Source organism: Sciurus vulgaris (assembly GCF_902686455.1).
Source record: "Sciurus vulgaris genome assembly, chromosome: 15".
Taxonomy (NCBI): domain Eukaryota; kingdom Metazoa; phylum Chordata; class Mammalia; order Rodentia; family Sciuridae; genus Sciurus; species Sciurus vulgaris.
The window spans coordinates 79,620,457-79,632,728 of record NC_136476.1 but is presented as its reverse complement, the minus strand read 5'-3'; the positions used below and the strand labels follow the sequence as shown (position 1 = coordinate 79,632,728).

The following is a 12,272-nucleotide window of genomic DNA, read 5'->3' as shown; positions in this document are numbered from 1 at the left end:
CCAAATCACATGGTAAGCTTCTTCCAGGTGCCTCAGCATTCTTGAGAGACAGGGTGTTCCAGAGACACCCTGGACCTCTTGTCAAAGCTGATGCCCAACCAGCCTGGCCCAGCCAAGAGAGCCAGCTGGAGGAAGAAGCTAGTTAGTGGGCTGGAAAGTGAGGCTCCCTCTCCTCCCGCTCCTCACTCATACTTGTGCCAGAGGCGCCAGATCTTGACTATGACCTGCATGGCAGCAGCTTGCGACACCAAGACCTGGACCAACTCAAAGCACTTTGCTCTTCTGTGAATCCAGAAATTCCTGGCAGGTTTAGTGGCATTCAGCTGACATGCCAGCCTGCGATCTATGCTTTTCTGTCACAGTCAGAGCGGAGGCCTTGCTCAGGAAGGTGGGTTCGAGGGCCACCCGAGAACCTTATTCCATTTGACCCGGGCAGGGGCTGGTGTCCCACCCCCCCACCAGCCCATCCACCATCAGCACCCCTGCCAGGAAAGTTAGGGTAGAGAGTCTGGGCCAGCAGCCCTGCTTGTCACTTCCTGGCTGTGAGAATTGGTATTTCTCTCTTCTTCCCCGGTGATCCCCAGTGCTCTGCTAGCACTGGGTCTGCTCATAGTCAGAGACAGAAAGAGCCCCTTGGTTGGATGCACAGACAGATGGGCGAATAGGTGGGCAAAAGTCAGGAAGGTTCCTTCCTCTATGAGATTACTGCAGTGACTTCTTCCAGCAGGCTTCTGTGCTGGGTGGAAACAGCATTTGACAAGCCCTGGCCAGTCTGCTTGTGGGTATTGTTTTGAACACTTTCCCCTGCGTACCTGACACCCCCACACACACAGGCATGGTCCCATTCTCCGTGTCTGAGCATCTCAGAAGACAGGCAGGGAACCCAGAAAAGGAACCCTTAGACCAAAGCCACAACTGATGAAAAGAGCCACGTGATGTGGCAGGGCTCCAGGGAGGTGGTAACGTGGGGAGAAAGAACAGGCCAGGCCACTGCCCTTGAGGAGCTCAACTCAGAAGCAGAATTACAAGAGAGTAAATAGTATGTATGAAGCACCAAGCGGGGCCCAGGAGAACCGACTATCTAGGGAGAAAACAGTTGAGAACTCCAGGGGACTTCCTGGGGCTGCCATTTGGGCTGAATCTTCAAGATGGAAGATCAGTCAATGCACCAGGCAAAGACGGGAGGGCCTAGTGACAAAGGACACTTGACTCAGAAATGGGAGCCAGTTGACGTGTACTGGGAGGACAGAAGGGGCCACAGGGGTGGCGGGGCCACATGCAGCACTGACTTGCCCTGCATGGAGCTGGCACTCAGCACTGCCTGAGGCCGCCCTTACCCCCCACATCAGCACCGTCCATGAGCCAGAGTGAGGGGCCCTGCCTCATCTGCCCAGGGGCAGTGCCATGTGGAGAGTAAGAATGGGTTTCCTAATATTTATTTACTTATTTGTGTATTTATTTATTTATTTATTGGGGGGCAGGTACCAGGGATTGAACTCAGGGGCACTGAACCACTGGGCCACATCCCCAGCCCTGTTCTGTATTTTATTTAGAGACAGGGTCTCACTGAGTTGCTTACACCTGGCTTTTGCTGAGGCTGGCTTTGAACTTCTCCTGCCTCAGCCTCCCAAGCTGATGGGATTACAGGCGTGCACCACCGTGCCCAGCCCCCTAACTTTTAAACAGATCATCCTGTCAATGTCTGAATATTTTTATTCCTCACCCTCTACTCAGTGGACTTAACACATAACTCATTATAGTAAAGACACAGTTCAGAATGGCAGATTTGCAGGTTTTTAAGCAGGAGAGAGATACAGGGTCAGGTTTATAATTCATAGCAGGGCTCTGGAGACCACCTGTGTGACCAAATGGAGGTGACCCTTGTGTGGCGTGCATTCACTGGGCGGGACTGTCCCAAGGCTGGCGTGGTCGTGCTTCTGCCAGCCAGGTCCTCCCCCTGCCCTCTCCACTGAAATCACAGCAAAGCACCCTCCCAGGCCATGCCCACTGTAGTCCAGGAAGGACCAATGTGTGTCCCTTCCCTGTCAGCCATGGAGTTGCCTGGGAGCTTAGGAAAGCCAAACAGTGTGACCCACCGCCTCCTGGTGTCTGACCCTGGGCTAGCAGCTTCCCTGTTAAGCCTCAACCTGTTTGAGGACAAAGCTCTGCCTAGCAGCCCGCCAGGTGATGAGAGGAAACGAGGGCACAAAACTAAAAGTGCCAAGTCTTGGTGACTTTGGGTAACAACCAGATTAGCACCAGCAGTGGTGGGTTACAGCATGGCCAGTCCAGCACTCCTTGCCGCCCCTCCTTTACCCTCCTGCTGTGGTGCTCACCTACTTGTCTCAGACACGTTGCCCTCCCTGAAATAAAACTTTAAAACGACCCACACCGTCATGGACAGCCCAAGAAGTCAACTGCCATGGCTGGAGTGAAGGAAGAGGGGCCAGCTCTACGCAGGCACCCCTCACTCCCCTCTCCCCAAGCTCCACCATCGCCTCCCAGGGGTCCTCAGAGCAAGCCCAGCCCACAGAGCGGGGCAGAAGCCTGGAGGCCCTGCACCCGGCCCTGGCACATGCTGGAGCAGCAGCCGTGGTGGGCTGGGGGTTGCGCCTCCATCCGCCTGGCCCTGCTCCCTTTCCCAGCCCCGCCTCTCGGGCCTGGTCAGTATATAATTCATAGGAGCCGGGCGTAGAGCTTCTCGGGGCTGCGTGTGTGTTTGTTTATGGAGGTAGAGCTCACAGGTGGCTGACAAGGGAGATGTATTTTTTATAACAATGAATATTTAATTTCCACATCACAGATGAAAAAGACTCTCTGAAGAAGCGTCCGAGGGAGACTCCAGAGAGCAGCGCTAATCAGAAAAGGGCCTTCTCTCGAGGGCTCTTCCACGTGGCTCACTTTTTTCTTTCACTTTATTTTTCATTTTTTATTTTTTCCTGATTACTGAAGTAGATATGCTCACTGTGAAAAGATAAGAAGCAGGACGGGGCTCACCCATAATCCCACAAGCTATTATTGACATTTAAGGACATGCCACGCCAGTCTTTTTTCTGTGCATTTTTCCATAAGGAGATGAGAGAGGAGGCAGTACAGACATCCCTCAGTGTCCTCTGGGAATTGGTTCCAGATACCAAAACCCAAAGACACTCAAGTTCCTTATACGAAATGGCATAGTGTTCACATGGAACCTTCCAATCCTCCCCCATGCTAGATTACTTACTATATCCAGTCCAGTGGAGATGTTATGTAAATAGTTGTCACGCTGTATTGTTTAGGGAATAATATGACAAGAAAAAGTTGGTGTATATTCAGTATAGATAGGATTTTTTTCCCAAATTCTTTTAGCCACGGTTGAATCTGCTGATGTGGAACCTACAGATAATGTAGGGCCAACTGTAAAAATAGCAATTCTGCATTCTGATTTTTAAATGTTCCTTAATAAACATTAAGTTTAATAGGAAGATGATGTTCAGCCAACTGTGCCAGGTTCTTGTTGCAAAGAATTTAGGTGCTTTCATGTTTTCATATTATAAACAGCAGTGGCGACCATGTTTGGGTGAAATTCTTGGTTACATTGAAGGTCGTCTCAGCAGAAGTGGGATGACAAAGTCATAGGTGACTGATCATGAGTTTAAGGCAAGCCGAGTTTCTTTTCTGCTTTGGACCAGCCTCCTCGCCGTGGTGCCTGTCGGGCCCCATGCCCCTGGCTTTTCCTCCCGCCTGCCACGTGGAGTTCCGACGTGTCCCCTAACTGCCTGTTCTCTTCTCTCTTGTCTTCCTCTGCCCCAGCCTGGTAAAGCCCTTGCGACACTATGCGGTCTTCCTCTCCGAGGACTCCTCTGACGATGAATGCCAGCGGGAAGAGGCCCCGAGCGCTGGCCTCACCGAAAGCTTTTTCTTCTCTGCTCCCTTTGAATGGTCTCTCCTTCCTTCTTCCAGTTCCCAGGCCCAGCTTGGTGACTCTCGGGGCTGCATGGGGGTACAGGGGGACTGTTGATGCTTGCTCTTGTGAGGGGAGGGGGGTTTGGAGCTGCTGCCTGCCAGCTTAGAGTGGGTGCCACCTCCACGGGCCCCCTCAGAGCATCCATTCTGCCAGCCCATCGGGGCTGTGACGTAGAGCAAGGTGTCAGGTACCACGGGACATCAGGCTCCATTCCTTCTAAGGGGACAGTGAACTTGCTTGTTAATGGAGTTGGTCACAGTAGCCTGGCTGTTGATCCCTGAGCCCTCCTCATCTCAGCACATCTTGAAAAGTCATGGAGATAGGAAGTCAGATTTTAAGTTTTAAAAAAGTAAATAGTCTGGTCATGGTGGCCACGCCTGTAATCCCAGCAGCTCAGGAGGCTGAGGCAGGAGTATCGCGAGTTCAGAGCCAGCCTCAGCAATGGCGAGGTGCTAAGCAACTCAGTGAGACCCTGTCTCCAAATAAAATACAAGATAGGGCTGGGATGTGGCTCAGTAGCCGAATGCCCCTGAGTTCAATCCCTGGTCCCCCCCCCCCCCGCCAAAAAAAAGTAAATAATATGAAATGTGTGTATTAATACCAGCATATCCAAATGTTCCAGTTACCTTTTTTTTTTTTTCCCCATACTGGGGATGGAACCAAGGACCTTGCTACACAAGCACTCTACCACTGAACTACACCCCAACCCTCTACCTGACTTTTTAGTCATTTTTAACATTATTATTTATAGCATAAGTCTCATACTAATTACAGATAGCAATTTTTTTAAAGTTCACCTTTAAAAAATAAAACAAGAGCCAGACGCAGTGGTGTACTTCTATAATCCCAGCTGCTCAGGAGGCTGAGGCAGGAGGATCACAAGTTTGAGGCCAGCCTGGGCAAACTTATGAGATCCTCAGTAACTTAGCGAGATCCTGTCTCAAAATAAAAAAACAAAATGGGTTGGGGGGTGTAGCTCAATGGCAAAGTATCTCTGAGTTCAATCCCTATAACCAAAAAAAATAAATAAATAAATTAACAAAGAAAAGAAGGTTTATCCACCCCCAAAGTAATCTTTTGTAGTGCCCCCTTTGCTATTTCTTGTCCCTCCACCCACAAGTTTTTCAGAGTTGGGATTGAGCATAGAAATGCCTGTTGTCTGTTTGTATTTAGCAAGGTTGCACGAGTTTTCACTGGGCGCTTTTCAGGGAAGGCAATGGCCCCTTGCTGCATCCACATGCCCACAGCTCTAGTGGGCTGTTTGGCCATTTACAAGGTGGGTCTTTTCTCCCTCCGTCCCCCTCACTGCCCCTTTGCCATCTCCCTGTTCCCAATCCCAAGCAGAGGTCCCCAGTGTCAGGTCCTTCCTCCTGGGCTAGTTCTGTGGATTTATTCCAGGGACCTTACAAACCCCAGATGGCTCTGCCTCCTGGCACTGTCCCCATGGAGTAGGTGCCTTGGACCTTTCCTGTCCCCAACTCACCTGTGACCACAGGCAGATCAGCCCCTCTCGGCTTCCTCACTTAGAAAGTGCCACCCTTGCCAGTGTTGCCCAGACTTCACAGACCACCTTTTCTGTATATGAATCTTAAAATTTTTTCTTCTAAATTCTTTGAAAACTTTCCTTGTCTTAAGCAATATCTAGAAAAGCATAGGCTATTACTTCTATTACAAATTTGAATCAAAATGGAACCATTGGTATAGGAAATATTTGTCCAGGTGTCAACTTAAGATCACCTTGGAAGGAGAAGGTGGCCTACCTAGGCAATACCCAGGGACTTTCCCACCACTGAGTCCAGCATGTCAAGCCCACATCCTGCCCCATCACATTCTTAGATGCCAACATTATTGGAAATAATGGCTAATATTCATTTCTTTAACCCATGACCTCAGAGCTTCATACTGGCCTTTGTGTGTGTTTAAAAAGGAACTAGCCCATCCTAACTTAAAACAATATAGGTTGAAAAGACACTATTTCTTTAAGTTTAGGAAGCACATGGACTTTCCTTTATCCTTTTCACTGTGTTCAAACTTGATTAGAGGGCCTCTAACTCCAAGATCAGATGACTTGGCCTGAGTGAGGGAAGGACTTTTGGAGTTTCTCAAACTTGGCTTCCATTTCCACCTCTGGCCTGGTGCTGTGAGATATAGTGAGTTATTTCACTTCTCCGAGCTTCTGTTCCCTCATTTCCAAGGTAGTGGGGTAAGCCCTGCCTCATGGGCTGCTTCACTGATTCAGTGAGAGACTAGTCTGAAGGGATCCCCGTCAATAGTTGGGACCGTCCCTACCTATTTCCTTTTGTGATCCTGCTCCTGATCAGTAGGTGGCGCCCTCCTCCCGCTTGACCAGCTGAGCTCAGTCCTGCCTAACCCAGGGCCTCCTGGCTTGTAGTCACAGGAGGCAGGACACTGCTCTGACCAGGGGTACACTGAGTCCAGGTTTACCCATGTGCCACCTCCTGGAGTACCCACTGATGCCCTGGGCTCATCATGGGAGAGAAGACAAAAGGAACCTATTGTTACCTACACCTGGTTCACCTGCAAGTTCCAAGTGTACAGAAAGCTGTCAGCACAGAGCCCAGGTGATAGCGACACTGGTGGGTTGTCACAGCTTCCACATGCCTGCTGTGTGCCAGGCACCGCATTTGCTCATATAGTCACCACCACCACCTGAGCAGATGAGGCTCAGAAAGGTTAGGTGACTTGCCCAGGTACCCACAAGAGATGATACAACCAGAGGCAGAACAGAGGTCAGTAAAGCTAAGGCCCAGATAGTCCCCCCTGAGGACCCTGGGGCAGTGTGGACAGCTGCCCTCTGGAGTTTCTCCAGGTCAGCTCCCCCTCATCCATCCACAACCAAGTCTGCAGCTATTTGTCAGTCACCAAACGAGGGGGCAGGATGGGAAAGCTTCAGATTCCTCTCCCAGTCCTGCCCTTTTCCTCTGCCCCAATATATGAAAATAATTAATGGGGGGTCCACGTAGGTCTTCTGTACAAGGGAGAGCTAGGCCATGGAGCCAGTGGCAGAGCCACATTCAGTCCCAGCTGGCCAGAGTGCAAGCTTGCCCTTGCTGCTGCTTGGCCCCAGCCCACGTGGAGCCCCAGGACTCTCTCCTGTCCCAGTTGCTCCCAGGCATGGTCCTGGAAGCCTGGATGGTTTAGGGGCTGGGAACTGACTGCTCCCTCCATGACTCCCTGGGTGGGAGAGGAAGAGTCCAGCCCACTCTGTTTCCTTTCAGGCCACAGCCATATCGGACACTCAAGGAGTCAGACAGTGCAGGAGATGAGGCAGAGAGTCCAGAACAGCTGGCACGGGAGCCCAGGGTCCCTGTCCCAGCTCCACCTGACCGGGCTGCCAGCATTGACCTCCTGGAAGATGTCTTCAACAGCCTGGACCTGGAGGCCCCCCTGCAGCCACTGGGCCAGGCCAAGAGCTTGGAGGACCTTCGGGCCCCCAAAGACCTGCGGGAGCAGCCAGGGACCTTCGACTATCAGGTATGGTGTGGGTAGAGCAGGGTATCTGCCAGCTGCCTTCTGCACATGGGGCAGATCCCCCAAGTCACAGAAGAGACAAGAAACAAACTGATTTTTCTGAGGACCTCTGCCAGTGCTCAGACTGTGGTTCCAAACCCTGCCTGATGGGCCAGTAGCCACATCACCTTGACAGTGAGCCTGGAGAAGACGCTAGCCCACTTCCTTTTGCGTATCACAGAGATGGGCTGCTGCTCTGGGTTGGCCTCCCCCAAGTGGAACTGGAATTGCTCCCTTCCCCGCCGTGTCTCCTTGGAAGAGCCTGATGCATCCGACTCTTTTATTTCTGTGTGACCACTGATCTCCCATTGTGACTTCCAATCCATCGCATTCCCTTTCTGTGCTAACTTTGCAGTCACTGGGTCACACTGTGGAGTTTTCAAGTTCCCATGTGTCCCTTAATTCATGTGTGCCCCCCTCTGGCCATGAGAGAGAGCTGCCCAAGTGGAGTAGCTTGGAAATGGCAGAGCCAGGGCTCAAATCTAGTCTTCCTCCTTCCTCCCCAACTGTGTGCCTGCAACCATGCCCAAGCCTTACTTGCCTTCTTGGGCACAATCAAAGGTGCTATATGCTCTGAAAAGTTAAAAGGTCCAGGGCCGCCAGGCACAATGGTGCACGCCTGTAATCCCATTAACTTGGGAGGCTAAGACAAGAGGATCACAAGTTCAAGGTCAACTGTGGCAATTTAGCAAGACCCTCAGCAACTTAGTGAGACCTTGTCTCAAAATAAAAAGGTCTAGGGATATAGGTCAGTAGTAATGCACTCCTGGGCAGGGGAGGCCAGGCCAGTGGGTTGTCAGTAGAGGAAGTCATTTTCCTAAGACCAATTGGCAACTACTGGTATAAAAGGACAAGAGCTGCCTCTCAAGTCCCTTTGTGCCACAGGAGGAGGCCTGGGCTTTGAGTCTGGGCCGACTGAGCTCTCTGCCAGTTACCTGGGGCGAGCCCCTGACCGCCCCAGGCCCCAGGAGCTAGCTGGACACAGGCCTAGCAGCACAGTTCCAGTGCCCACCCAGCACTCGGGAAGGGGGGACGGGAGTGTGTTCTTCTCCTTCTGCCCTGGGCCAAGCCGTTGTCGCCACCTCCCTTCTTCCCTCCCAACAGAGGCTTGACCTAGGCAGGAGCGAGAGGAGCCTGGGGATGGCAGTAGCCTTGAAGCTCGCCCACCCGTACAACAAGCTCTGGAGCCTGGGCCAGGACGACATGGCCATCCCCAGCAAGCCCCCTGCTGCCTCCCCCGAGAAGCCCTCCACCCTGCCTGGGAACCCCCCGGCCCCGCCTCCCAGGCCCCAGCCCCAGGACAACATCCGGAACCCCAGCACCAAGGAGGAGGCTCCCACCCCAACTTCAGGCAGCATCACCATTCCCCGGCCACAGGGCAGGAAGACCCCAGAGCTGGGCATCGTGCCTCCACCACCCACCGCCCGCCTGGCCAAGCTCCAGGCTGCCGGTGGCGCACTCGGGGACTCCTCCGCAGAGCGACTGCAGACGGATCGAGAGAGGCGAGCTGCCCGGAGCCCAGCCCTATTCCCAGGGCTCCTCCCCAGTGTCGCCCCACAAGGGCCCACAGAACTACTGCAGCCACTCAGCCCGGCCCCAGGGCCTCCAGGCACGGGCAGCGATGCCCTGCTCGCCTTCCTGGACCCACTTAACACAACCTGGTCAGGCAGCGCTGTCCCACCACACCCTGCTGCCCCAAATGTGGCCTCCCCCTTCACCCCTCAGTTCAGCTTCCCCCCAACGGGAACCCCCGCCCCTTTCCCACAGCCGCCGCTCAACCCCTTTGTCCCATCTGTGCCAGTGGTACCACCCACCCTGCCTTTGGGGTCTACCCCTGCTGGGCCTTTCGGGGTGCCTCCAGCTTCCCTGGGGCCAGCTTTTGCACCCAGCCTACTACTGTCCAATTCTGGCTTCTGTGCCCCTCATAGGTCTCAGCCCAACCTGTCTGCCCTCTCCATGCCCAATCTCTTTGGCCAGATGCCCGTGGGTGCCCACACCAGCCCCCTGCAGCCACTCGGCCCTCCAGTAGTCGCCCCATCGAGGATCCGAACGTTGCCCCTGGCCCGCTCAAGTGCCAGGGCTGCTGAGGCCAAGCAGGGGCTGACCCTGAGACCTGGAGACCCCCCTCTCCTGCCTCCCAGACCCCCTCAGGGCCTGGAGCCCGCACTGCAGCCCTCTGCTCCTCCAAAGGCCAGAGACCCCTTTGAGGACTTGTTACGGAAAACCAAGCAAGAGGTGAGCCCAGCCCCAGTCCCTGCCCCAGGCTCCGTAGAGCAGCTCAGGAAGCAGTGGGAGACCTTCGAGTGAGGGACCCAGAGCGCTGGGGCCAGCCGGGCCCAAGTGCTGCCATCCAGTGTGTGGCTCCCCTCCGCCCAGGTTCCACCCAGGTCCTGCTGGTGGGAAGGGATGGGATCCTCTCTACACCCTCCCTGTCCACACTGCCCATCTCTGAGGTCCAGCCCTGGGGAATGATGCCAGTCGAGCCCGGAAACTGTCCCAGCTCCTGGGCACCCGTCCTACCCACTCCACCCTCCTCAGCACCCTGCTTGGGTTTTGCACTAGAGAGGTCAACAGGGTGGCCACTGCCCAGACCCCTCCTGCCCACCTTCTCTTCAGAGATGCCCATGTAGATCCATGAGGCTCAGGGCTGCTTCTCTGGAGCTCAGAACTCCTGCCCGTCCTGTGGTCATCCCGGCACCCCCAAGGGGCACAGGTGTCCGTGTCACCCAGCTTGTCTGCCCCAGTCATGGTGGCTTGGGGGCTGGAAGTCAGGGCCCCTCCCGCCCTGGTGGGCACCTCCAAACCCCTTCTAGCAATACTGCACTCATGTTTTCATGAGTCCGCCCCAAGCCCCAAACTTCGGTTGTTTCCAGGAGCCAAGGGATCTAGGGGCTGCTTCTGATGGCCAAACCCAGCCCCAGCCAGCCCAGCATGGGGTCTGGGAGCACCAGCAACTCTGATTTGTAGAAGAAAAAGAGAAACCCACAAATCCAAGTATCAGAAGCCAGCTGTCACCCCCAGACCTCTGAATTCTCCTGTGCTTCTAGTCACTGTCAAAGCTGGGACTCAGTCTGGCCTCCTGACACTTGGGGCTTGTGGGCAGAGCTGAGTAGCAGCAACCCAGATTCCAGCTCAAAGGACAAGCTTAATGCCACAGACAGGTGTCTGGGCTCCCTGGGGCAGGGCTGGCAGGGCTGGCAGGGCTGAAAGACCCTCATGGAATGGACAGACGTGCCCCTCATAGCCTGGGGCAGGAGGACGCCTAGAAACCAGCCCCTCTCACCTGCCTGAGCTTCGCGCCAGCACAGAAATTCCTAAGGCCAAAGTTAAATTGAAATATTTTGTTATTGTTTCTTTTATCTTTCTTTTCTTTTTTACCTTATTGATTTGATAAATCTTGAAAATTGACTCCTTTCAATAAACCAAGTTAAAATAAGACCCAACCATTTAAGAAAACAACCATCTGAGACATACAGGAAATTGTGAGCATTTTGACCTGATTTCTCATTTCCTATTTGTGAATGGTCAGACACAGCCCCCTCCCCCACTGCCTGGGGGTGTCTGACGGGGACAAAGGGGCCCCTGGAGGTGCCCACCACTCCAGGGAGCTTCCTCCACATCTGAGAGACTGAGAGGCCACTGCCACTGCTCATCAGTCAATGACGCCTGGCCTCCTGGGTCCCTTGACCCCAGAACAAGTCTCTCCAATCTTGGTAATGTTCCCTGGCTCCTGGGGAGCCAGCTCCCACCTGGGCCACATGGGTCCCTCCTTTAGGCACTCAGGTGTATCGGCACAAGTCCAGTTCCACTCCCCTGCCCTGGGCAGACTCCAGGCCCCATTCAGGACAGGGCAGCCCCCACAGAGGGGGCGGAAGATGACCAGAGGCACTGGGTGGCCCAGGAAGCAGAACGCATCCCACAGTCTCCCTGGTCGTGCTGGGTGGCTGCTGTTGTGAGCTCCCTGTTCACATGAGCACCGCTGTCTCTTCACTGGCTAGATGGAATTTATAGACCCAAGGATGAACGTTGTGTGCATTCAATAAAATCTTGGGGAAAAGGCTGGAATCCTTGTATCCTTGAAGGAAGCTCTGGGAGAGGGGGAGCCCCCTGAGCAGACCCTCAGACGTCTTCTCCATCCCTCCTACAAAGGTGGAGGCCAGGTGAAGGGTAGGATTTGCCCTCGGCCAACTCCAAGGCCTATGCCATGGAGCTCTGAGCCAGTCACTCATAAGCAGGGCATGGTGTGAGCTGGCGACAGTCCACACAGTCCTGCTGGGACCTTGAAGCAGGGCTGCAACCACCGATGGTGCCAAGGGCACACAGGCTCCAGTTCAGAGAGACACCTGGAATGTCACCCCCACAGATCTCTCACCAGCAAGGGCAGACTGGCCTTGGATTGGACAGTGCCCTACTTGGGCACTTGAGTTTGGAGGCGAGAACTGGACCAGTTGCCCACAGTGGCCAATGTTACCAAAATTAAGTTGAAAATGATTTATCCATATTTTGGCATTCCACAAGAAGTGTCTCTTCTAAGGAGTCTGCAACTAGCACAGGTTGTCAAATCCAGGACTTCAGTAACCCAGCTGAGGAGCCGACTTGCCCTCCCCTCTCCCGGGGTCACGGAAAAGGCTGGGGGAAGGCAGCCCCACCTCCCACAGGATAAGGGCCAAACAGCCTGGTGTTCGGGGCCCCCAGCTTCAGCTGAGCCCCCTAATGCCCCCAATCCTGTGCCTTCTAGAGATGCCTGAGACCCCAAGGGGAGCCAGGTAAAGTCAGCCTCCAAATGTGGCCTGGC

General features: G+C 54.0%; 1 protein-coding gene and 1 long non-coding RNA gene across 18 annotated transcripts in view; one reads left to right on the top strand and one right to left on the bottom strand.

The window, feature by feature from the left end:
- Positions 1-12,090, top strand: part of DENND1A (DENN domain containing 1A) — a 512,257-nt gene extending 500,167 nt beyond the window's left edge. For 14 of the 17 annotated variants that reach the window (XM_079113744.1, XM_079113747.1, XM_079113755.1 and 11 more), the window contains 3 exons: positions 3,793-3,921; positions 7,186-7,441; positions 8,582-12,090. In XM_079113744.1, the coding sequence (XP_078969870.1) occupies positions 3,793-3,921; positions 7,186-7,441; positions 8,582-9,784 (1,588 nt within the window). In that variant the 3' untranslated portion in view covers positions 9,785-12,090. The remainder of the gene's footprint in view (positions 1-3,792; positions 3,922-7,185; positions 7,442-8,581) is intronic. The other 3 variants (XM_079113751.1, XM_079113758.1, XM_079113749.1) reach the window with 1 other exon arrangement.
- The window catches only part of LOC306645778, a 548,414-nt gene that overhangs the window by 442,848 nt on the left and 93,294 nt on the right, over positions 1-12,272 (bottom strand). The gene's annotated exons all lie outside the window — the stretch shown is intronic.